This window comes from Glandiceps talaboti, chromosome 19 (assembly GCF_964340395.1).
Source record: "Glandiceps talaboti chromosome 19, keGlaTala1.1, whole genome shotgun sequence".
NCBI lineage: Eukaryota > Metazoa > Hemichordata > Enteropneusta > Spengelidae > Glandiceps > Glandiceps talaboti.
In genome coordinates this window covers 13,100,888-13,127,484 of record NC_135567.1, presented here as the reverse complement: position 1 = coordinate 13,127,484, position 26,597 = coordinate 13,100,888, and the positions used below count along the sequence as shown (strand labels likewise).

The following is a 26,597-nucleotide window of genomic DNA, read 5'->3' as shown; positions in this document are numbered from 1 at the left end:
TTATTACAAATGTCGGTTGTATACCCTCCCCCATCTGTATTTTCCACATATGCATATGTGCCACGTGACATGCAATATTTATTGAATAAGAATTTCAAACAGTTAGTATTTTGGTATATGGTAATGGCTAATTGTGTATTAGGTTATTAAATATTCATGTTACCAGAGACAGGGTGTTTAGCCAGACTGACTGTAAATATTCATGTTATCAGAGACAGGGTGTTTAGTCAGACTGACTGTAAATATTCATGTTATCAGAGACAGGGTGTTTAGTCAGACTGACTGTAAATATTCATGTTATCAGAGACAGGGTGTTTAGTCAGACTGACTGTAAATATTCATGTTATCAGAGACAGGGTGTTTAGTCAGACTGACTGTAAATATTCATGTTATCAGAGACGGGTGTTTAGCCAGACTGACTGTAAATATTCATGTTATCAGAGACAGGGTGTTTAGTCAGACTGACTGTAAATATTCATGTTATCAGAGATAGGGTGTTTAGCCAGACTGACTGTAAATATTCATGTTATCAGAGACAGGGTGTTTAGCCAGACTGACTGTAAATATTCATGTTATCAGAGACAGGGTGTTTAGCCAGACTGACTGTACAATTCTAGGCTCATATATCTAACGTCTTGGACAAACCAGAGTTTGTTTTAATTTTCTCCAGTAGTGGTTTGGGATAAATTCACTTCACTTGATGTTAGAGAGCGATCAGTTTTTACAGCCGGGGTAGATAACCTGACGAAATTACGTTTTCCATAGACTCTAGATCTAAACATACAAGGAAACAAAAATACCAAAAGTAATGTATACTCTTAATAAATAGCAACATTCAATTATATTCATATGGTGTTATAGTAACATGGTATGTTAAGAAGATACAGAGGAGTGTATCTGTGTGTGTGTGTGTGTGTGTGTGTGTGTGTGTGTGTGTGGGTGGGGGCTTTTTGGAAACCGTGGTCTTTACTGAGGGGGTCACTTTGGCTTTGGTCATTGGAGCTGGGGGGGGGTCAGTTTGAGAAAACCCATGTTCAACTCCAAAACACGTCCCCCACCCACAGTTAGAAATGCCCTGCCCCCTTATGTCTTCGAGCGCAGAAGACTAGTTTTATTTGTATCGAAGCACGACCACTCGTACAATTCTGAGAGGATAAACAGTATATAACGTGTTCTATAACATTAGTTACATTGTATTTGATATCATGTTACAGTGAATTGCGAACACGAAGGACAACTATACACCCAAGGCAGCACAAGACAGGAAGCCTGTAACACATGGTAAGTCTCGAAGGCAGAAGTTTTTTTTTCTGATTTTAACCGTTGACCTCTCACGTGCACGTCATAGTAAAACTCGACTCGACTCAATTGTGAGCGGTCCTTGCCAAATATTTGAATTGTCTGTGATCACAATTTAATTTACAATGTATAGCGACTCTACAGATTCCACTATGCTAAATGAGCATAAATAAATTCCAAAATCATATCGTATTGTTTGTGGCAATTTTGTATTTAACTATTTATGTTCTGAATATTCATTTAGTTTGTCTTTCTCTCACTAGCACTTGCTCAAATGGTTTATGGGCGTGTACGCAGAGGATATGCCTGCCAGGTAATAATATTTGTAAATTGTATTGTATCCTGTCAGTAACAATGTGATCATGACGTAAAAAAATGATCCAGCACAAGTATATGTAGTGTATATGATACTGAAAGATATCGCATTTAACATCATTTTTCTTAGAAGTTAGGTTTTTAATGTCTGACTATCCTTAAATCATGATAAAAACCGAACCTGTCATATTTCCTACAATTTCTGGTTTGTCTTGCCAGGGAAGTAATTAAGATATTCGCGTTGGTAATGTTGTGATTGCTATTCATTTTCGACTAGATCTGCCATTCAGAAATGTACCACTTACGCCACGTGGCACTTGTTCGAAAATATCCATTAAGATTTGCAATTGAGTGTTATTCATATCTTTGTCACATCCCGAATTGATCCTTTTATCTCCTTTATCATTTTATTATAACATTTCTGTTTTCGCTTTGTTTTATTTCTTATTCTAAATTACAACTAGTAACGTTTTGGTGTGTGTTTGTTAGTGCCATAGTATACTTTCAGTCATTTTATTTCATCACATCTTTGCAGGCAGGCCCTGTAGACAACCACGCTATGCAAATACATTATTACATTGATATAAATATAAATAACATACGATCTTGTAAAAAAATATTAGGTATATTTTGATTCCATCCATGTTTTAATTCAACGTGTGTGCTTCAGATATTGTACACTAGTTTGTAGGTCGGTAGCATAGTCTTACTTGTTAATAATACATTACTGTTACCAGTATTTTATGTTAGCAATTGAATCGACATTGATCATTTTACAGTCGACTGTACGGATCCTGGTACACCACTGAATGGTCAGCAAGATGGTTCACCAACTTTCAAAAACGGAACAAATGCCACCTTTTCATGTAACACCAATTTTACTCTTGTTGGTGTAACAACTAGGACATGTATGGATGGAACTTGGAGTGATGAAAACCCAACATGTCACGGTAAGTTTAATTCTCTCCGTGCAAACATTTGAAAAATATTGGCTAACAAAAACATGTTTAGGATATACATATGAATATATTTATTTTTAGATGTTATTTCCCAATATTTCTCTCCGTTCAGTCAACTAAAATGCCTTTGTCCCTATGAGATGCTAGACTCGTCGCGAAAACCCTCAGGTCACGAGTATTGTCTGGCTGAATGAAGACAAAATATTGGAAAATAACATAATTATACCAGTGCCAGTAACATGAAAGAAAAATCAAGGAAACTAATGGTAATTTTGAACGTTTTGATTCACATTTCAAAAAACAGCAGAACTAGGAATGTAGACACGCAGTGTTGTGACATAGAGACTCGTTGTCCTGATACAGAACGACCAGAGTGTATTTATTTTTGTTAAACTTGGCTCGTGCATGGTATAAATGCATATATACTACAGCTACGCTCATGAGTGTAATAAAAATAAAAGTTTTTTTTCAGGATTATGGATGTTTATTACTAAATCTTACTATGAACCCATGAAATGTTTAATATATTTGTCCAATATCTATACATAGATGGAATGTCTGGTTTATTATTCGTATAAATTATATTTAAATTCGAAGTTGATTTTTTTTTATTATGATATTACTTAATTGTTATAATAATAATACGTCTACCAAAAACTATTGTTTATATTACAGCTGACTGTATGGATCCTGGTACACCAACGAATGGTGAGCAAGATGATTCACCAACTTTCGAACACGGAACAAATGTTACCTTTTCATGCAATACTAATTATACTCTTGTTGGTGTAACAACTAGGACATGTATGGATGGAAATTGGAGTGATGAAAACCCAACATGTTACGGTCAGTTTCATTCTCATCTTGGAAATATTTGAAAAACACTGGCTAACAAACAGATTTGTAGTGTATATGTAAATATATGCGCATAACTAATACAGCTATACCCATGAGAGTATGATGATTATAAGCTATTGTTAAATCTTGCCTTTCTTCCTATGAACTCATTAAACATTATTTAAATACATTTGTCAAATCTCTGTAACGATTATAACATGTATGGATGGAAATTACAGTGGTGAAAACCCAACATGTCTCAGTCAGTTAAATTCTCTTCATGCAAAGATATGAAAAGTAACAAACAGATATGTAGTATATAGGTATAAACATATTTATATAGTGAAGAATAACATAATTATACCAGTACCAGGTATATCAAAGAAATATCCGGGGAAATAATGGTGATTTTGAACACAGCAGAACCAGTGACGTAGACACACATTGCTGTGACATAGACGCCCGTTGTCGTGACGTAGAGCGATCATTTTTTTTGTTACACTTGGCTCGTTCATTGTAGCAATACGTCATCAGACTTATGAGGAATGTTGGACATATATCATACGCCTTAGAGAATTAGTTGAGGAAATTAATATGCTGGTATGATTGAATAATATGAAATATATTTATAAAAATTGACGATATTTGTAACAAATTTTAGAAAAAAATGTGTAATAAACCTGCCGAAATGTGTTACAGTAATAAAAGAAGAGTTAAAGAGGTTCCTCCCTGGCATTCAGAAAAATAGAGTTACTCATCATTTGGCGACTTTAACATTTGACCAATTTTTATTACAATTGACGTTCACAGAATGTATTACAAATGTCGTCAGTTTATTACAAATTTCGGCAATTTATTACAAATATCCGTTTATTACAAATGTCGGTTGTATACCCTCCCCCATCTGTATTTTCCACATATGGATATGTGCCACATGACATGCAATATTTATTGAATAAGAATTTCAAACAGTTAGTATTTCGGTATATGGTAATGGCTAGTTGTGTATTAGGTTATTAAATATTCATGTTATCAGAGACAGGGTGTTTAGTCAGACTGACTGTGCAATTCTAGGCTCATATATCCAACGTCTTGGACAAACCAGAGTTTGTTTTAATTTTCTCCAGTAGTGGTTTGGGATAAATTCACTTCACTTGATGTTAGGGAGCGATCAGTTTTGACGGCCGGGGGACTAGATTTAAACATACAAGAAAACAAAAATACCAAAAGTAATGTATACTCTTAATAAATAGCAACATTCAATTATATTCATAAGGTATTATAGTATAAACATGGTATGTTAAAAATATTTAGGGGAGTGTATCTGTGTGTGTGTGTGTGTGTGTGTGTGTGTGTGTGTGTGTGTGTGTGTGTGTGTGTGTGTGTGTGTGTGTGGGTGGGGGCTTTTTGGAAACTGTGGTCTCAACTGAGGGGGTCACTTTGGCTTTGGTCATCGGAGCTGAGGGGGGGGGGTCAGTTTGAGAAAACCCATGTTGAACTCCAAAACACCAGCTCACACACACACGCACTCAGTTAGAAATGCCCTGCCCCTTATGTCTTCGAGCGCAGACAACTAGTTTTATTTGTATCGAAGCACGACCACTCGTACAATTCTGAGGGGATAAACAGTATATAATGTATTCTATAACATTAGTTACATTGTCTTTGATATCATGTTACAGTGAATTGCGAACACGAAGGACAACTATACACCCAAGGCAGCACAAGACAGGAAGCCTGTAACACATGGTAAGTCTCGAAGGCAGTAGTTTTTTTCTGATTTTAACCGTTGACCTCTCACGTGCACGTCAGAGTAAAACTCGACTCGACTCAATTGTGAGCGGTCCTTGCCAAATATTTGAATTGTCTGTGATCACAATTTAATTTACAATGTATAGTGACTCTACAGATTCCACTATGCTAAATGAGCATAAATAAATTCCAAAATCATATCGTATTTTTTGTGGTAATTTTGTATTTAACTATTTATGTTCTGAATATTCATTTAGTTTGTCTTTCTCTCACTAGCACTTGCTCAAATGGTTTATGGGCGTGTACGCAGAGGATATGCCTGCCAGGTAATAATATTTGTAAATTGTATTGTATCCTGTCAGTAACAATGTGATCATGACGTAAAAAATGATCCAGCACAAGTATATGTAGTGTATATGATACTGAAAGATATCGCATTTAACATCATTTTTCTTAGAAGTTAGGTTTTTAATGTCTGACTATCCTTAAATCATGATAAAAACCGAACCTGTCATATTTCCTACAATTTCTGGTTTGTCTTGCCAGGGAAGTAATTAAGATATTCGCGTTGGTAATGTTGTGATTGCTATTCATTTTCGACTAGATCTGCCATTCAGAAATGTACCACTTACGCCACGTGGCACTTGTTCGAAAATATCCATTAAGATTTGCAATTGAGTGTTATTCATATCTTTGTCACATCCCGAATTGATCCTTTTATCTCCTTTATCATTTTATTATAACATTTCTGTTTTCGCTTTGTTTTATTTCTTATTCTAAATTACAACTAGTAACGTTTTGGTGTGTGTTTGTTAGTGCCATAGTATACTTTCAGTCATTTTATTTCATCACATCTTTGCAGGCAGGCCCTGTAGACAACCACGCTATGCAAATACATTATTACATTGATATAAATATAAATAACATACGATCTTGTAAAAAAATATTAGGTATATTTTGATTCCATCCATGTTTTAATTCAACGTGTGTGCTTCAGATATTGTACACTAGTTTGTAGGTTGGTAGTATAGTCTTACTTGTTAATAATACATTACTATTACCAGCATTTTATGTTAACAATTGAATTGACATTGATCAAATTACAGCTGACTGTACGGATCCTGGTACACCATTGAATGGTCAGCAAAATGGTTCACCAACATTCAAACACGGAACAAATACCACCTTTTCATGTAACACCAATTTTACTCTTGTTGGTGTGGCAACTATAACATGTATGGATGGAACTTGGAGTGATGAAAAACCAACATGTCACGGTAAGTTTAATTCTCTCCATGCAAACATTTGAAAAATATTGGCTAACAAACAGATGTTTAGGATATACCTATGAATATATTTATTTTTAGATGTTATTTCCCAATATTTCTCTTCGTTCAGTCAACTAAGATGCCTTTGTCTCTATGAGATGCCAGACTCGTCGTGACAACCCTCAGGTCACGAGTATTGTCCGGCTGAATGAAGACAAAATATCGGAAAATAACATAATTATACCAGTGCCAGTAACATGAAGGAAAAATCAAGGAAACTAATGGTAGTTTTGAACGTTTTGATTCACATTTCAAAAAACAGTAGAACCAGGAACGTAGACACGCATTGTTGTGACATAGACGCTCGTTGTCCTGATGCAGAACGACCAGGGTATACTACTTTTGATAAACTTGGCTTGTGCATGGTATACATGCATATATACTACAGCTATGCTCATGAGTGTAATAAAAATAAAGTTTTTTTTTCAGGATTATGGATGTTTATTACTAAATCTTGCTATGAACCCATAAAATGTTTAATATATTTGTCCAATATCTATACATAGATGGAATGTCTGGTTTATTATTGGTATAAATTATATTTAAATACGGAGTTGTTTTTCTTTTTTCTATGATATTACTTAATTGTTATAATAATAATAATACGTCTACCAAAAATTGTCGTTTATTTTACAGCTGACTGTATGGATCCTGGCACACCAACGAATGGTGAGCAAGATGATTCACCAACTTTCGAACACGGAACAAATGTCACCTTTTCATGCAATACTAATTATACTCTTGTTGGTGTAACAACTAGGACATGTATGGATGGAAATTGGAGTGATGAAAACCCAACATGTTACGGTCAGTTTCATTCTCATCTTGGAAATATTTGAAAAACACTGGCAAACAAACAGATTTGTAGTCTATATGTAAAATATATGCGCATAACTAATACAGCTATACACATGAGAGTATGATGATTATAAGCTATTGTTAAATCTTGCCTTTCTTCCTATGAACTCATTAAACATTATTTAAATACATTTGTCAAATCTCTGTAACGATTATAACATGTATGGATGGACACTGGAGTGATGAGAACCCAACATGTCTCAATCAGTTAAATTCTCTTCATGCAAAGATATGAAAAGTAACAAACAGATATGTAGTATATAGGTATAAACATATTTATATAGTGAAGAATAACATAATTATACCAGTACCAGGAATATCAAAGAAATATCCGGGGAAATAATGGTGATTTTGAACACAGCAGAACCAGTGACGTAGACACACATTGCTGTGACATAGACGCCCGTTGTCGTGACGTAGAGCGACCATTTTTTTTGTTACACTTGGCTCGTGCATTGTAGCAATACGTCATCAGACTTATGAGGAATGTTGGACATATATCATACGCCTTAGAGAATTAGTTGAGGAAATTAATATGCTGGTATGATTGAATAATATGAAATATATTTATAAAAATTGACGATATTTGTAACAAATTTTAGAAAAAAATGTGTAATAAACCTGCCGAAATGTGTTACAGTAATAAAAGAAGAGTTAAAGAGGTTCCTCCCTGGCATTCAGAAAAATAGAGTTACTCATCATTTTGCGACTTTAACATTTGACCAATTTTTATTACAATTGACGTTCACAGAATGTATTACAAATGTCGTCAGTTTATTACAAATTTCGGCAATTTATTACAAATATCCGTTTATTACAAATGTCGGTTGTATACCCTCCCCCATCTGTATTTTCCACATATGGATATGTGCCACATGACATGCAATATTTATTGAATAAGAATTTCAAACAGTTAGTATTTCGGTATATGGTAATGGCTAGTTGTGTATTAGGTTATTAAATATTCATGTTATCAGAGACAGGGTGTTTAGTCAGACTGACTGTGCAATTCTAGGCTCATATATCCAACGTCTTGGACAAACCAGAGTTTGTTTTAATTTTCTCCAATAGTGGTTTGGGATAAATTCACTTCACTTGATGTTAGGGAGCGATCAGTTTTGACGGCCGGGGGACTAGATTTAAACATACAAGAAAACAAAAATACCAAAAGTAATGTATACTCTTAATAAATAGCAACATTCAATTATATTCATAAGGTGTTATAGTATAAACATGGTATGTTAAAAATATTTAGGGGAGTGTATCTCTGTGTGTGTGTGTGTGTGTGTGTGTGTGTGTGTGTGTGTGTGTGTGTGTGTGTGTGTGTGTGTGGGTGGGGGCTTTTTGGAAACTGTGGTCTCAACTGAGGGGGTCACTTTGGCTTTGGTCATCGGAGCTGAGGGGGGGGGGGTCAGTTTGAGAAAACCCATGTTGAACTCCAAAACACCAGCTCACACACACACGCACTCAGTTAGAAATGCCCTGCCCCTTATGTCTTCGAGCGCAGACAACTAGTTTTATTTGTATCGAAGCACGACCACTCGTACAATTCTGAGGGGATAAACAGTATATAATGTATTCTATAACATTAGTTACATTGTCTTTGATATCATGTTACAGTGAATTGCGAACACGAAGGACAACTATACACCCAAGGCAGCACAAGACAGGAAGCCTGTAACACATGGTAAGTCTCGAAGGCAGTAGTTTTTTTCTGATTTTAACCGTTGACCTCTCACGTTATAGTAAAACTAGACTCGACTCAATTGTGAGCGGTCCTTGCCAAATGTTTGAATTGTCTGTGATCACAATTTAATTTACAATGTATAGTGACTCTACAGATTCCACTATGCTAAATGAGCATAAATAAATTCACATGTATACTCTTAATAGCAGTAGTTTTTTTCTGATTTTAACCGTTGACCTCTCACGTGCACGTCAGAGTAAAACTCGACTCGACTCAATTGTGAGCGGTCCTTGCCAAATATTTGAATTGTCTGTGATCACAATTTAATTTACAATGTATAGTGACTCTACAGATTCCACTATGCTAAATGAGCATAAATAAATTCCAAAATCATATCGTATTTTTTGTGGTAATTTTGTATTTAACTATTTATGTTCTGAATATTCATTTAGTTTGTCTTTCTCTCACTAGCACTTGCTCAAATGGTGTATGGGCGTGTACGCAGAGGATATGCCTGCCAGGTAATAATATTTGTAAATTGTATTGTATCCTGTCAGTAACAATGTGATCATGACGTAAAAAAATGATCCAGCACAAGTATATGTAGTGTATATGATACTGAAAGATATCGCATTTAACATAATTTTTCTTAGAAGTTAGGTTTTTAATGTCTGACTATCCTTAAATCATGATAAAAACCGAACCTGTCATATTTCCTACAATTTCTGGTTTGTCTTGCCAGGGAAGTAATTAAGATATTCGCGTTGGTAATGTTGTGATTGCTATTCATTTTCGACTAGATCTGCCATTCAGAAATGTACCACTTACGCCACGTGGCACTTGTTCGAAAATATCCATTAAGATTTGCAATTGAGTGTTATTCATATCTTTGTCACATCCCGAATTGATCCTTTTATCTCCTTTATCATTTTATTATAACATTTCTGTTTTCGCTTTGTTTTATTTCTTATTCTAAATTACAGCTAGTAACGTTTTGGTGTGTGTTTGTTAGTGCCATAGTATACTTTCAGACATTTTAATTCATCACATCTTTGCAGGCAGGCTTTGTAGACAACCACGTTATGCAAATAAGTTATTACATTGATATTAATATAAATAACATACGAATTTGTAAAAAAGATTAGGTATATTTTGTTTCCATCCATGTTTTAATTCAACGTGTGTGCTTCATATATTGTACACTAGTTTGTAGGTTAGTAGTATAGTCTTACTTGTTAATAATACATTACTATTACCAGCATTTTATGTTAACAATTGAATCGACATTGATCAAATTACAGCTGACTGTACGGATCCTGGTACACCATTGAATGGTCAGCAAAATGGTTCACCAACATTCAAACACGGAACAAATGCCACCTTTTCATGTAACACCAATTTTACTCTTGTTGGTGTGGCAACTATAACATGTATGGATGGAACTTGGAGTGATGAAAAACCAACATGTCACGGTAAGTTTAATTCTCTCCATGCAAACATTTGAAAAATATTGGCTAACAAACAGATGTTTAGGATATACCTATGAATATATTTATTTTTAGATGTTATTTCCCAATATTTCTCTTCGTTCAGTCAACTAAGATGCCTTTGTCTCTATGAGATGCCAGACTCGTCGTGACAACCCTCAGGTCACGAGTATTGTCCGGCTGAATGAAGACAAAATATCGGAAAATAACATAATTATACCAGTGCCAGTAACATGAAGGAAAAATCAAGGAAACTAATGGTAGTTTTGAACGTTTTGATTCACATTTCAAAAAACAGTAGAACCAGGAACGTAGACACGCATTGTTGTGACATAGACGCTCGTTGTCCTGATGCAGAACGACCAGGGTATACTACTTTTGATAAACTTGGCTTGTGCATGGTATAAATGCATATATACTACAGCTATGCTCATGAGTGTAATAAAAATAAAGTTTTTTTTTCAGGATTATGGATGTTTATTACTAAATCTTGCTATGAACCCATAAAATGTTTAATATATTTGTCCAATATGTATACATAGATGGAATGTCTGGTTTATTATTGGTATAAATTATATTTAAATACGGAGTTGTTTTTCTTTTTTCTATGATATTACTTAATTGTTATAATAATAATAATACGTCTACCAAAAATTGTCGTTTATTTTACAGCTGACTGTATGGATCCTGGCACACCAACGAGTGGTCAGCAAGATGATTCACCAACTTTCGAACACGGAACAAATGTCACCTTTTCATGCAATACTAATTATACTCTTGTTGGTGTAACAATTAGGACATGTATGGATGGAAATTGGAGTGATGAAAACCCAACATGTTACGGTCAGTTTAATTCTCATCTTGGAAATATTTGAAAAACACTGGCAAACAAACAGATTTGTAGTCTATATGTAAAATATATGCGCATAACTAATACAGCTATACACATGAGAGTATGATGATTATAAGCTATTGTTAAATCTTGCCTTTCTTCCTATGAACTCATTAAACATTATTTAAATACATTTGTCAAATCTCTGTAACAATTATAACATGTATGGATGGACACTGGAGTGATGAAAACCCAACATGTCTCAATCAGTTAAATTCTCTTCATGCAAAGATATGAAAAGTAACAAACAGATATGTAGTATATAGGTATAAACATATTTATATAGTGAAGAATAACATAATTGTACCAGTACCAGGAATATCAAAGAAATATCCGGGGAAATAATGGTGATTTTGAACACAGCAGAACCAGTGACGTAGACACACATTGCTGTGACATAGACGCCCGTTGTCGTGACGTAGAGCGATCATTTTTTTTGTTACACTTGGCTCGTGCATTGTAGCAATACGTCATCAGACTTATGAGGAATGTTGGACATATATCATACGCCTTAGAGAATTAGTTGAGGAAATTAATATGCTGGTATGATTGAATAATATGAAATATATTTATAAAAATTGACGATATTTGTAACAAATTTCAGAAAAAAATGTGTAATAAACCTGCCGAAATGTGTTACAGTAATAAAAGAAGAGTTAAAGAGGTTCCTCCCTGGCATTCAGAAAAATAGAGTTACTCATCATTTTGCGACTTTAACATTTGACCAATTTTTATTACAATTGACGTTCACAGAATGTATTACAAATGTCGTCAGTTTATTACAAATTTCGGCAATTTATTACAAATATCCGTTTATTACAAATGTCGGTTGTATACCCTCCCCCATCTGTATTTTCCACATATGGATATGTGCCACATGACATGCAATATTTATTGAATAAGAATTTCAAACAGTTAGTATTTCGGTATATGGTAATGGCTAGTTGTGTATTAGGTTATTAAATATTCATGTTATCAGAGACAGGGTGTTTAGTCAGACTGACTGTGCAATTCTAGGCTCATATATCCAACGTCTTGGACAAACCAGAGTTTGTTTTAATTTTCTCCAGTAGTGGTTTGGGATAAATTCACTTCACTTGATGTTAGGGAGCGATCAGTTTTGACGGCCGGGGGACTAGATTTAAACATACAAGAAAACAAAAATACCAAAAGTAATGTATACTCTTAATAAATAGCAACATTCAATTATATTCATAAGGTGTTATAGTATAAACATGGTATGTTAAAAATATTTAGGGGAGTGTATCTGTGTGTGTGTGTGTGTGTGTGTGTGTGTGTGTGTGTGTGTGTGTGTGTGTGTGTGTGTGGGTGGGGGCTTTTTGGAAACTGTGGTCTCAACTGAGGGGGTCACTTTGGCTTTGGTCATCGGAGCTGAGGGGGGGGGGTCAGTTTGAGAAAACCCATGTTGAACTCCAAAACACCAGCTCACACACACACGCACTCAGTTAGAAATGCCCTGCCCCTTATGTCTTCGAGCGCAGACAACTAGTTTTATTTGTATCGAAGCACGACCACTCGTACAATTCTGAGGGGATAAACAGTATATAATGTATTCTATAACATTAGTTACATTGTCTTTGATATCATGTTACAGTGAATTGCGAACACGAAGGACAACTATACACCCAAGGCAGCACAAGACAGGAAGCCTGTAACACATGGTAAGTCTCGAAGGCAGTAGTTTTTTTCTGATTTTAACCGTTGACCTCTCACGTGCACGTCAGAGTAAAACTCGACTCGACTCAATTGTGAGCGGTCCTTGCCAAATATTTGAATTGTCTGTGATCACAATTTAATTTACAATGTATAGTGACTCTACAGATTCCACTATGCTAAATGAGCATAAATAAATTCCAAAATCATATCGTATTTTTTGTGGTAATTTTGTATTTAACTATTTATGTTCTGAATATTCATTTAGTTTGTCTTTCTCTCACTAGCACTTGCTCAAATGGTGTATGGGCGTGTACGCAGAGGATATGCCTGCCAGGTAATAATATTTGTAAATTGTATTGTATCCTGTCAGTAACAATGTGATCATGACGTAAAAAAATGATCCAGCACAAGTATATGTAGTGTATATGATACTGAAAGATATCGCATTTAACATCATTTTTCTTAGAAGTTAGGTTTTTAATGTCTGACTATCCTTAAATCATGATAAAAACCGAACCTGTCATATTTCCTACAATTTCTGGTTTGTCTTGCCAGGGAAGTAATTAAGATATTCGCGTTGGTAATGTTGTGATTGCTATTCATTTTCGACTAGATCTGCCATTCAGAAATGTACCACTTACGCCACGTGGCACTTGTTCGAAAATATCCATTAAGATTTGCAATTGAGTGTTATTCATATCTTTGTCACATCCCGAATTGATCCTTTTATCTCCTTTATCATTTTATTATAACATTTCTGTTTTCGCTTTGTTTTATTTCTTATTCTAAATTACAGCTAGTAACGTTTTGGTGTGTGTTTGTTAGTGCCATAGTATACTTTCAGACATTTTAATTCATCACATCTTTGCAGGCAGGCTCTGTAGACAACCACGTTATGCAAATAAGTTATTACATTGATATTAATATAAATAACATACGAATTTGTAAAAAAGATTAGGTATATTTTGTTTCCATCCATGTTTTAATTCAACGTGTGTGCTTCATATATTGTACACTAGTTTGTAGGTTGGTAGTATAGTCTTACTTGTTAATAATACATTACTATTACCAGCATTTTATGTTAACAATTGAATCGACATTGATCAAATTACAGCTGACTGTACGGATCCTGGTACACCATTGAATGGTCAGCAAAATGGTTTACCAACATTCAAACACGGAACAAATGCCACCTTTTCATGTAACACCAATTTTACTCTTGTTGGTGTGGCAACTATAACATGTATGGATGGAACTTGGAGTGATGAAAAACCAACATGTCACGGTAAGTTTAATTCTCTCCATGCAAACATTTGAAAAATATTGGCTAACAAACAGATGTTTAGGATATACCTATGAATATATTTATTTTTAGATGTTATTTCCCAATATTTCTCTTCGTTCAGTCAACTAAGATGCCTTTGTCTCTATGAGATGCCAGACTCGTCGTGACAACCCTCAGGTCACGAGTATTGTCCGGCTGAATGAAGACAAAATATCGGAAAATAACATAATTATATCAGTGCCAGTAACATGAAGGAAACATCAAGGAAACTAATGGTAGTTTTGAACGTTTTGATTCACATTTCAAAAAACAGTAGAACCAGGAACGTAGACACGCATTGTTGTGACATAGACGCTCGTTGTCCTGATGCAGAACGACCAGGGTATACTACTTTTGATAAACTTGGCTTGTGCATGGTATAAATGCATATATACTACAGCTATGCTCATGAGTGTAATAAAAATAAAGTTTTTTTTTCAGGATTATGGATGTTTATTACTAAATCTTGCTATGAACCCATAAAATGTTTAATATATTTGTCCAATATGTATACATAGATGGAATGTCTGGTTTATTATTGGTATAAATTATATTTAAATACGGAGTTGTTTTTCTTTTTTCTATGATATTACTTAATTGTTATAATAATAATAATACGTCTACCAAAAATTGTCGTTTATTTTACAGCTGACTGTATGGATCCTGGCACACCAACGAGTGGTCAGCAAGATGATTCACCAACTTTCGAACACGGAACAAATGTCACCTTTTCATGCAATACTAATTATACTCTTGTTGGTGTAACAATTAGGACATGTATGGATGGAAATTGGAGTGATGAAAACCCAACATGTTACGGTCAGTTCAATTCTCATCTTGGAAATATTTGAAAAACACTGGCAAACAAACAGATTTGTAGTCTATATGTAAAATATATGCGCATAACTAATACAGCTATACACATGAGAGTATGATGATTATAAGCTATTGTTAAATCTTGCCTTTCTTCCTATGAACTCATTAAACATTATTTAAATACATTTGTCAAATCTCTGTAACAATTATAACATGTATGGATGGACACTGGAGTGATGAAAACCCAACATGTCTCAATCAGTTAAATTCTCTTCATGCAAAGATATGAAAAGTAACAAACAGATATGTAGTATATAGGTATAAACATATTTATATAGTGAAGAATAACATAATTATACCAGTACCAGGTATATCAAAGAAATATTAGGGGAAATAATGGTGATTTTGAACACAGCAGAACCAGTGACGTAGACACACATTGCTGTGACATAGACGCCCGTTGTCGTGACGTAGAGCGATCATTTTTTTTGTTACACTTGGCTCGTTCATTGTAGCAATACGTCATCAGACTTATGAGGAATGTTGGACATATATCATACGCCTTAGAGAATTAGTTGAGGAAATTAATATGCTGGTATGATTGAATAATATGAAATATATTTATAAAAATTGACGATATTTGTAACAAATTTCAGAAAAAAATGTGTAATAAACCTGCCGAAATGTGTTACAGTAATAAAAGAAGAGTTAAAGAGGTTCCTCCTTGGCATTCAGAAAAATAGAGTTACTCATCATTTTGTGACTTTAACATTTGACCAATTTTTATTACAATTGACGTTCACAGAATGTATTACAAATGTCGTCAGTTTATTACAAATTTCGGCAATTTATTACAAATATCCGTTTATTACAAATGTCGGTTGTATACCCTCCCCCATCTGTATTTTCCACATATGGATATGTGCCACATGACATGCAATATTTATTGAATAAGAATTTCAAACAGTTAGTATTTCGGTATATGGTAATGGCTAGTTGTGTATTAGGTTATTAAATATTCACGTTATCAGAGACAGGGTGTTTAGTCAGACTGACTGTGCAATTCTAGGCTCATATATCCAACGTCTTGGACAAACCAGAGTTTGTTTTAATTTTCTCCAGTAGTGGTTTGGGATAAATTCACTTCACTTGATGTTAGGGAGCGATCAGTTTTGACGGCCGGGGGACTAGATTTAAACATACAAGAAAACAAAAATACCAAAAGTAATGTATACTCTTAATAAATAGCAACATTCAATTATATTCATAAGGTGTTATAGTATAAACATGGTATGTTAAAAATATTTAGGGGAGTGTATGTGTGTGTGTGTGTGTGTGTGTGTGTGTGTGTGTGTGTGTGTGTGTGTGTGTGTGTGTGTGTGTGTGTGGGTGGGGGCTTTTTGGAAACTGTGGTCTCAACTGAGGGGGTCACTTTGGCTTTGGTCATCGGAGCTGAGGGGGGGGGGGGGGTCAGTTTGAGAAAATCCATGTTGAACTCCAAAACACCAGCTCACACACACACGCACTCAGTTAGAAATGCCCTGCCCCTTATGTCTTCGAGCGCAGACAACTAGTTTTATTTGTATCGAAGCACGACCACTCGTACAATTCTGAGGGGATAAACAGTATATAATGTATTCTATAACATTAGTTACATTGTCTTTGATATCATGAACAGTGAATTGCGAACACGAAGGACAACTATACACCCAAGGCAGCACAAGACAGGAAGCCTGTAACACATGGTAAGTCTCGAAGGCAGTAGTTTTTTTCTGATTTTAACCGTTGACCTCTCACGTGCACGTCAGAGTAAAACTCGACTCGACTCAATTGTGAGCGGTCCTTGCCAAATATTTGAATTGTCTGTGATCACAATTTAATTTACAATGTATAGTGACTCTACAGATTCCACTATGCTAAATGAGCATAAATAAATTCCAAAATCATATCGTATTTTTTGTGGTAATTTTGTATTTAACTATTTATGTTCTGAATATTCATTTAGTTTGTCTTTCTCTCACTAGCACTTGCTCAAATGGTTTATGGGCGTGTACGCAGAGGATATGCCTGCCAGGTAATAATATTTGTAAATTGTATTGTATCCTGTCAGTAACAATGTGATCATGACGTAAAAAAATGATCCAGCACAAGTATATGTAGTGTATATGATACTGAAAGATATCGCATTTAACATCATTTTTCTTAGAAGTTAGGTTTTTAATGTCTGACTATCCTTAAATCATGATAAAAACCGAACCTGTCATATTTCCTACAATTTCTGGTTTGTCTTGCCAGGGAAGTAATTAAGATATTCGCGTTGGTAATGTTGTGATTGCTATTCATTTTCGACTAGATCTGCCATTCAGAAATGTACCACTTACGCCACGTGGCACTTGTTCGAAAATATCCATTAAGATTTGCAATTGAGTGTTATTCATATCTTTGTCACATCCCGAATTGATCCTTTTATCTCCTTTATCATTTTATTATAACATTTCTGTTTTCGCTTTGTTTTATTTCTTATTCTAAATTACAGCTAGTAACGTTTTGGTGTGTGTTTGTTAGTGCCATAGTATACTTTCAGACATTTTAATTCATCACATCTTTGCAGGCAGGCTTTGTAGACAACCACGTTATGCAAATAAGTTATTACATTGATATTAATATAAATAACATACGAATTTGTAAAAAAGATTAGGTATATTTTGTTTCCATCCATGTTTTAATTCAACGTGTGTGCTTCATATATTGTACACTAGTTTGTAGGTTGGTAGTATAGTCTTACTTGTTAATAATACATTACTATTACCAGCATTTTATGTTAACAATTGAATCGACATTGATCAAATTACAGCTGACTGTACGGATCCTGGTACACCATTGAATGGTCAGCAAAATGGTTCACCAACATTCAAACACGGAACAAATGCCACCTTTTCATGTAACACCAATTTTACTCTTGTTGGTGTGGCAACTATAACATGTATGGATGGAACTTGGAGTGATGAAAAACCAACATGTCACGGTAAGTTTAATTCTCTCCATGCAAACATTTGAAAAATATTGGCTAACAAACAGATGTTTAGGATATACCTATGAATATATTTATTTTTAGATGTTATTTCCCAATATTTCTCTTCGTTCAGTCAACTAAGATGCCTTTGTCTCTATGAGATGCCAGACTCGTCGTGACAACCCTCAGGTCACGAGTATTGTCCGGCTGAATGAAGACAAAATATCGGAAAATAACATAATTATACCAGTGCCAGTAACATGAAGGAAAAATCAAGGAAACTAATGGTAGTTTTGAACGTTTTGATTCACATTTCAAAAAACAGTAGAACCAGGAACGTAGACACGCATTGTTGTGACATAGACGCTCGTTGTCCTGATGCAGAACGACCAGGGTATACTACTTTTGATAAACTTGGCTTGTGCATGGTATAAATGCATATATACTACAGCTATGCTCATGAGTGTAATAAAAATAAAGTGTTTTTTTTCAGGATTATGAATGTTTATTACTAAATCTTGCTATGAACCCATAAAATGTTTAACATATTTGTCCAATATCTATACATAGATGGAATGTCTGGTTTATTATTCGTATAAATTATATATAAATACGAAGTTGTTTTATCTTTTTTCTATGATATTACTTAATTGTTATATTAATAATACGTCTACCAAAAACTATTGTTTATTTTACAGCTGACTGCATGGATCCTGGCACACCAACGAATGGTGGGCAAGATGATTCACCAACTTTCGAACACGGAACAAATGTTACCTTTTCATGCAATACTAATTATACTCTTGTTGGTGTAACAACTAGGACATGTATGGATGGAAATTGGAGTGATGAAAACCCAACATGTTACGGTCAGTTTCATTCTCATCTTGGAAATATTTGAAAAACACTGGCTAACAAACAGATTTGTAGTGTATATGTAAATATATGCGCATAACTAATACAGCTATACCCATGAGAGTATGATGATTATAAGCTATTGTTAAATCTTGCCTTTCTTCCTATGAACTCATTAAACATTATTTAAATATATTTGTCAAATCTCTGTAACAATTATAACATGTATGGATGGAAATTACAGTGGTGAAAACCCAACATGTCTCAGTCAGTTAAATTCTCTTCATGCAAAGATATGAAAAGTAACAAACAGATATGTAGTATATAGGTATAAACATATTTATATAGTGAAGAATAACATAATTATACCAGTACCAGGAATATCAAAGAAATATTAGGGGAAATAATGGTGATTTTGAACACAGCAGAACCAGTGACGTAGACACACATTGCTGTGACATAGACGCCCGTTGTCGTGACGTAGAGCGATCATTTTTTTGTTACACTTGGCTCGTGCATTGTAGCAATACGTCATCAGACTTATGAGGAATGTTGGACATATATCATACGCCTTAGAGAATTAGTTGAGGAAATTAATATGCTGGTATGATTGAATAATATGAAATATATTTATAAAAATTGACGATATTTGTAACAAATTTCAGAAAAAAATGTGTAATAAACCTGCCGAAATGTGTTACAGTAATAAAAGAAGAGTTAAAGAGGTTCCTCCCTGGCATTCAGAAAAATAGAGTTACTCATCATTTGGCGACTTTAACATTTGACCAATTTTTATTACAATTGACGTTCACAGAATGTATTACAAATGTCGTCAGTTTATTACAAATTTCGGCAATTTATTACAAATATCCGTTTATTACAAATGTCGGTTGTATACCCTCCCCCATCTGTATTTTCCACATATGGATATGTGCCACATGACATGCAATATTTATTGAATAAGAATTTCAAACAGTTAGTATTTCGGTATATGGTAATGGCTAGTTGTGTATTAGGTTATTAAATATTCATGTTATCAGAGACAGGGTGTTTAGTCAGACTGACTGTGCAATTCTAGGCTCATATATCCAACGTCTTGGACAAACCAGAGTTTGTTTTAATTTTCTCCAGTAGTGGTTTGGGATAAATTCACTTCACTTGATGTTAGGGAGCGATCAGTTTTGACGGCCGGGGGACTAGATTTAAACATACAAGAAAACAAAAATACCAAAAGTAATGTATACTCTTAATAAATAGCAACATTCAATTATATTCATAAGGTGTTATAGTATAAACATGGTATGTTAAAAATATTTAGGGGAGTGTATCTGTGTGTGTGTGTGTGTGTGTGTGTGTGTGTGTGTGTGTGTGTGTGTGGGTGGGGGCTTTTTGGAAACTGTGGTCTCAACTGAGGGGGTCACTTTGGCTTTGGTCATCGGAGCTGAGGGGGGGGGGGGTCAGTTTGAGAAAACCCATGTTGAACTCCAAAACACCAGCTCACACACACACGCACTCAGTTAGAAATGCCCTGCCCCTTATGTCTTCGAGCGCAGACAACTAGTTTTATTTGTATCGAAGCACGACCACTCGTACAATTCTGAGGGGATAAACAGTATATAATGTATTCTATAACATTAGTTACATTGTCTTTGATATCATGTTACAGTGAATTGCGAACACGAAGGACAACTATACACCCAAGGCAGCACAAGACAGGAAGCCTGTAACACATGGTAAGTCTCGAAGGCAGTAGTTTTTTTCTGATTTTAACCGTTGACCTCTCACGTGCACGTCAGAGTAAAACTCGACTCGACTCAATTGTGAGCGGTCCTTGCCAAATATTTGAATTGTCTGTGATCACAATTTAATTTACAATGTATAGTGACTCTACAGATTCCACTATGCTAAATGAGCATAAATAAATTCCAAAATCATATCGTATTTTTTGTGGTAATTTTGTATTTAACTATTTATGTTCTGAATATTCATTTAGTTTGTCTTTCTCTCACTAGCACTTGCTCAAATGGTTTATGGGCGTGTACGCAGAGGATATGCCTGCCAGGTAATAATATTTGTAAATTGTATTGTATCCTGTCAGTAACAATGTGATCATGACGTAAAAAAATGATCCAGCACAAGTATATGTAGTGTATATGATACTGAAAGATATCGCATTTAACATCATTTTTCTTAGAAGTTAGGTTTTTAATGTCTGACTATCCTTAAATCATGATAAAAACCGAACCTGTCATATTTCCTACAATTTCTGGTTTGTCTTGCCAGGGAAGTAATTAAGATATTCGCGTTGGTAATGTTGTGATTGCTATTCATTTTCGACTAGATCTGCCATTCAGAAATGTACCACTTACGCCACGTGGCACTTGTTCGAAAATATCCATTAAGATTTGCAATTGAGTGTTATTCATATCTTTGTCACATCCCGAATTGATCCTTTTATCTCCTTTATCATTTTATTATAACATTTCTGTTTTCGCTTTGTTTTATTTCTTATTCTAAATTACAGCTAGTAACGTTTTGGTGTGTGTTTGTTAGTGCCATAGTATACTTTCAGACATTTTAATTCATCACATCTTTGCAGGCAGGCTTTGTAGACAACCACGTTATGCAAATAAGTTATTACATTGATATTAATATAAATAACATACGAATTTGTAAAAAAGATTAGGTATATTTTGTTTCCATCCATGTTTTAATTCAACGTGTGTGCTTCATATATTGTACACTAGTTTGTAGGTCGGTAGTATAGTCTTACTTGTTAATAATACATTACTATTACCAGCATTTTATGTTAACAATTGAATCGACATTGATCAAATTACAGCTGACTGTACGGATCCTGGTACACCATTGAATGGTCAGCAAAATGGTTCACCAACATTCAAACACGGAACAAATGCCACCTTTTCATGTAACACCAATTTTACTCTTGTTGGTGTGGCAACTATAACATGTATGGATGGAACTTGGAGTGATGAAAAACCAACATGTCACGGTAAGTTTAATTCTCTCCATGCAAACATTTGAAAAATATTGGCTAACAAACAGATGTTTAGGATATACCTATGAATATATTTATTTTTAGATGTTATTTCCCAATATTTCTCTTCGTTCAGTCAACTAAGATGCCTTTGTCTCTATGAGATGCCAGACTCGTCGTGACAACCCTCAGGTCACGAGTATTGTCCGGCTGAATGAAGACAAAATATCGGAAAATAACATAATTATACCAGTGCCAGTAACATGAAGGAAAAATCAAGGAAACTAATGGTAGTTTTGAACGTTTTGATTCACATTTCAAAAAACAGTAGAACCAGGAACGTAGACACGCATTGTTGTGACATAGACGCTCGTTGTCCTGATGCAGAACGACCAGGGTATACTACTTTTGATAAACTTGGCTTGTGCATGGTATAAATGCATATATACTACAGCTATGCTCATGAGTGTAATAAAAATAAAGTTTTTTTTTCAGGATTATGGATGTTTATTACTAAATCTTGCTATGAACCCATAAAATGTTTAATATATTTGTCCAATATGTATACATAGATGGAATGTCTGGTTTATTATTGGTATAAATTATATTTAAATACGGAGTTGTTTTTCTTTTTTCTATGATATTACTTAATTGTTATAATAATAATAATACGTCTACCAAAAATTGTCGTTTATTTTACAGCTGACTGTATGGATCCTGGCACACCAACGAGTGGTGAGCAAGATGATTCACCAACTTTCGAACACGGAACAAATGTTACCTTTTCATGCAATACTAATTATACTCTTGTTGGTGTAACAATTAGGACATGTATGGATGGAAATTGGAGTGATGAAAACCCAACATGTTACGGTCAGTTCAATTCTCATCTTGGAAATATTTGAAAAACACTGGCAAACAAACAGATTTGTAGTCTATATGTAAAATATATGCGCATAACTAATACAGCTATACACATGAGAGTATGATGATTATAAGCTATTGTTAAATCTTGCCTTTCTTCCTATGAACTCATTAAACATTATTTAAATACATTTGTCAAATCTCTGTAACAATTATAACATGTATGGATGGACACTGGAGTGATGAAAACCCAACATGTCTCAATCAGTTAAATTCTCTTCATGCAAAGATATGAAAAGTAACAAACAGATATGTAGTATATAGGTATAAACATATTTATATAGTGAAGAATAACATAATTATACCAGTACCAGGAATATCAAAGAAATATCCGGGGAAATAATGGTGATTTTGAACACAGCAGAACCAGTGACGTAGACACACATTGCTGTGACATAGACGCCCGTTGTCGTGACGTAGAGCGATCATTTTTTTTGTTACACTTGGCTCGTGCATTGTAGCAATACGTCATCAGACTTATGAGGAATGTTGGACATATATCATACGCCTTAGAGAATTAGTTGAGGAAATTAATATGCTGGTATGATTGAATAATATGAAATATATTTATAAAAATTGACGATATTTGTAACAAATTTCAGAAAAAAATGTGTAATAAACCTGCCGAAATGTGTTACAGTAATAAAAGAAGAGTTAAAGAGGTTCCTCCCTGGCATTCAGAAAAATAGAGTTACTCATCATTTTGCGACTTTAACATTTGACCAATTTTTATTACAATTGACGTTCACAGAATGTATTACAAATGTCGTCAGTTTATTACAAATTTCGGCAATTTATTACAAATATCCGTTTATTACAAATGTCGGTTGTATACCCTCCCCCATCTGTATTTTCCACATATGGATATGTGCCACATGACATGCAATATTTATTGAATAAGAATTTCAAACAGTTAGTATTTCGGTATATGGTAATGGCTAGTTGTGTATTAGGTTATTAAATATTCATGTTATCAGAGACAGGGTGTTTAGTCAGACTGACTGTGCAATTCTAGGCTCATATATCCAACGTCTTGGACAAACCAGAGTTTGTTTTAATTTTCTCCAGTAGTGGTTTGGGATAAATTCACTTCACTTGATGTTAGGGAACGATCAGTTTTGACGGCCGGGGGACTAGATTTAAACATACAAGAAAACAAAAATACCAAAAGTAATGTATACTCTTAATAAATAGCAACATTCAATTATATTCATAAGGTGTTATAGTATAAACATGGTATGTTAAAAATATTTAGGGGAGTGTATCTGTGTGTGTGTGTGTGTGTGTGTGTGTGTGTGTGTGTGTGTGTGTGTGTGTGGGTGGGGGTGGGGGCTTTTTGGAAACTGTGGTCTCAACTGAGGGGGTCACTTTGGCTTTGGTCATCGGAGCTGAGGGGGGGGGGGGTCAGTTTGAGAAAACCCATGTTGAACTCCAAAACACCAGCTCACACACACACGCACTCAGTTAGAAATGCCCTGCCCCTTATGTCTTCGAGCGCAGACAACTAGTTTTATTTGTATCGAAGCACGACCACTCGTACAATTCTGAGGGGATAAACAGTATATAATGTATTCTATAACATTAGTTAAATTGTCTTTGATATCATGTTACAGTGAATTGCGAACACGAAGGACAACTATACACCCAAGGCAGCACAAGACAGGAAGCCTGTAACACATGGTAAGTCTCGAAGGCAGTAGTTTTTTTCTGATTTTAACCGTTGACCTCTCACGTGCACGTCAGAGTAAAACTCGACTCGACTCAATTGTGAGCGGTCCTTGCCAAATATTTGAATTGTCTGTGATCACAATTTAATTTACAATGTATAGTGACTCTACAGATTCCACTATGCTAAATGAGCATAAATAAATTCCAAAATCATATCGTATTTTTTGTGGTAATTTTGTATTTAACTATTTATGTTCTGAATATTCATTTAGTTTGTCTTTCTCTCACTAGCACTTGCTCAAATGGTGTATGGGCGTGTACGCAGAGGATATGCCTGCCAGGTAATAATATTTGTAAATTGTATTGTATCCTGTCAGTAACAATGTGATCATGACGTAAAAAAATGATCCAGCACAAGTATATGTAGTGTATATGATACTGAAAGATATCGCATTTAACATCATTTTTCTTAGAAGTTAGGTTTTTAATGTCTGACTATCCTTAAATCATGATAAAAACCGAACCTGTCATATTTCCTACAATTTCTGGTTTGTCTTGCCAGGGAAGTAATTAAGATATTCGCGTTGGTAATGTTGTGATTGCTATTCATTTTCGACTAGATCTGCCATTCAGAAATGTACCACTTACGCCACGTGGCACTTGTTCGAAAATATCCATTAAGATTTGCAATTGAGTGTTATTCATATCTTTGTCACATCCCGAATTGATCCTTTTATCTCCTTTATCATTTTATTATAACATTTCTGTTTTCGCTTTGTTTTATTTCTTATTCTAAATTACAGCTAGTAACGTTTTGGTGTGTGTTTGTTAGTGCCATAGTATACTTTCAGACATTTTAATTCATCACATCTTTGCAGGCAGGCTTTGTAGACAACCACGTTATGCAAATAAGTTATTACATTGATATTAATATAAATAACATACGAATTTGTAAAAAAGATTAGGTATATTTTGTTTCCATCCATGTTTTAATTCAACGTGTGTGCTTCATATATTGTACACTAGTTTGTAGGTTGGTAGTATAGTCTTACTTGTTAATAATACATTACTATTACCAGCATTTTATGTTAACAATTGAATCGACATTGATCAAATTACAGCTGACTGTACGGATCCTGGTACACCATTGAATGGTCAGCAAAAGGGTTCACCAACATTCAAACACGGAACAAATGCCACCTTTTCATGTAACACCAATTTTACTCTTGTTGGTGTGGCAACTATAACATGTATGGATGGAACTTGGAGTGATGAAAAACCAACATGTCACGGTAAGTTTAATTCTCTCCATGCAAACATTTGAAAAATATTGGCTAACAAACAGATGTTTAGGATATACCTATGAATATATTTATTTTTAGATGTTATTTCCCAATATTTCTCTTCGTTCAGTCAACTAAGATGCCTTTGTCTCTATGAGATGCCAGACTCGTCGTGACAACCCTCAGGTCACGAGTATTGTCCGGCTGAATGAAGACAAAATATCGGAAAATAACATAATTATACCAGTGCCAGTAACATGAAGGAAAAATCAAGGAAACTAATGGTAGTTTTGAACGTTTTGATTCACATTTCAAAAAACAGTAGAACCAGGAACGTAGACACGCATTGTTGTGACATAGACGCTCGTTGTCCTTATACAGAATGACCAGGGTATACTACTTTTGATAAACTTGGCTTGTGCATGGTATAAATGCATATATACTACAGCTATGCTCATGAGTGTAATAAAAATAAAGTTTTTTTTTCAGGATTATGGATGTTTATTACTAAATCTTGCTATGAACCCATAAAATGTTTAATATATTTGTCCAATATGTATACATAGATGGAATGTCTGGTTTATTATTGGTATAAATTATATTTAAATACGGAGTTGTTTTTCTT

At 34.5% G+C, this 26,597-nt stretch overlaps 1 protein-coding gene across 1 annotated transcript; it reads left to right on the top strand.

The window, feature by feature from the left end:
- The first annotated feature begins 340 nt into the window (after positions 1 to 340).
- On the top strand, positions 341 to 26,358 carry LOC144450006 (CUB and sushi domain-containing protein 3-like). The gene is made up of 29 exons (XM_078140571.1): positions 341 to 467; positions 1,215 to 1,281; positions 1,563 to 1,612; positions 2,394 to 2,564; positions 3,249 to 3,419; positions 5,093 to 5,159; positions 5,439 to 5,488; positions 6,269 to 6,439; positions 7,127 to 7,297; positions 8,969 to 9,035; positions 9,507 to 9,556; positions 10,337 to 10,507; positions 11,195 to 11,365; positions 13,030 to 13,096; positions 13,376 to 13,425; positions 14,206 to 14,376; positions 15,064 to 15,234; positions 16,910 to 16,976; positions 17,256 to 17,305; positions 18,086 to 18,256; positions 18,943 to 19,113; positions 20,766 to 20,832; positions 21,112 to 21,161; positions 21,942 to 22,112; positions 22,800 to 22,970; positions 24,635 to 24,701; positions 24,981 to 25,030; positions 25,811 to 25,981; positions 26,354 to 26,358. Exons 1-29 carry the CDS (start codon positions 341 to 343, stop codon positions 26,356 to 26,358), a joined length of 3,174 nt encoding a protein of 1,057 aa, XP_077996697.1.
- Positions 26,359 to 26,597: the final 239 nt, after the last annotated feature.

Bases quoted from the DNA above. Each gene is read 5' to 3' on its own strand.
- LOC144450006 (XM_078140571.1), top strand. From the start codon at position 341: ATGTTATCAGAGACAGGGTGTTTAGTCAGACTGACTGTAAATATTCAT. The intron at 16,977-17,255 runs GTAAGTCTCGAA...TTCTCTCACTAG, and splicing joins CAGGAAGCCTGTAACACATG to CACTTGCTCAAATGGTTTAT. The intron at 19,114-20,765 runs GTCAGTTTCATT...ATCATGTTACAG, and splicing joins TGAAAACCCAACATGTTACG to TGAATTGCGAACACGAAGGA.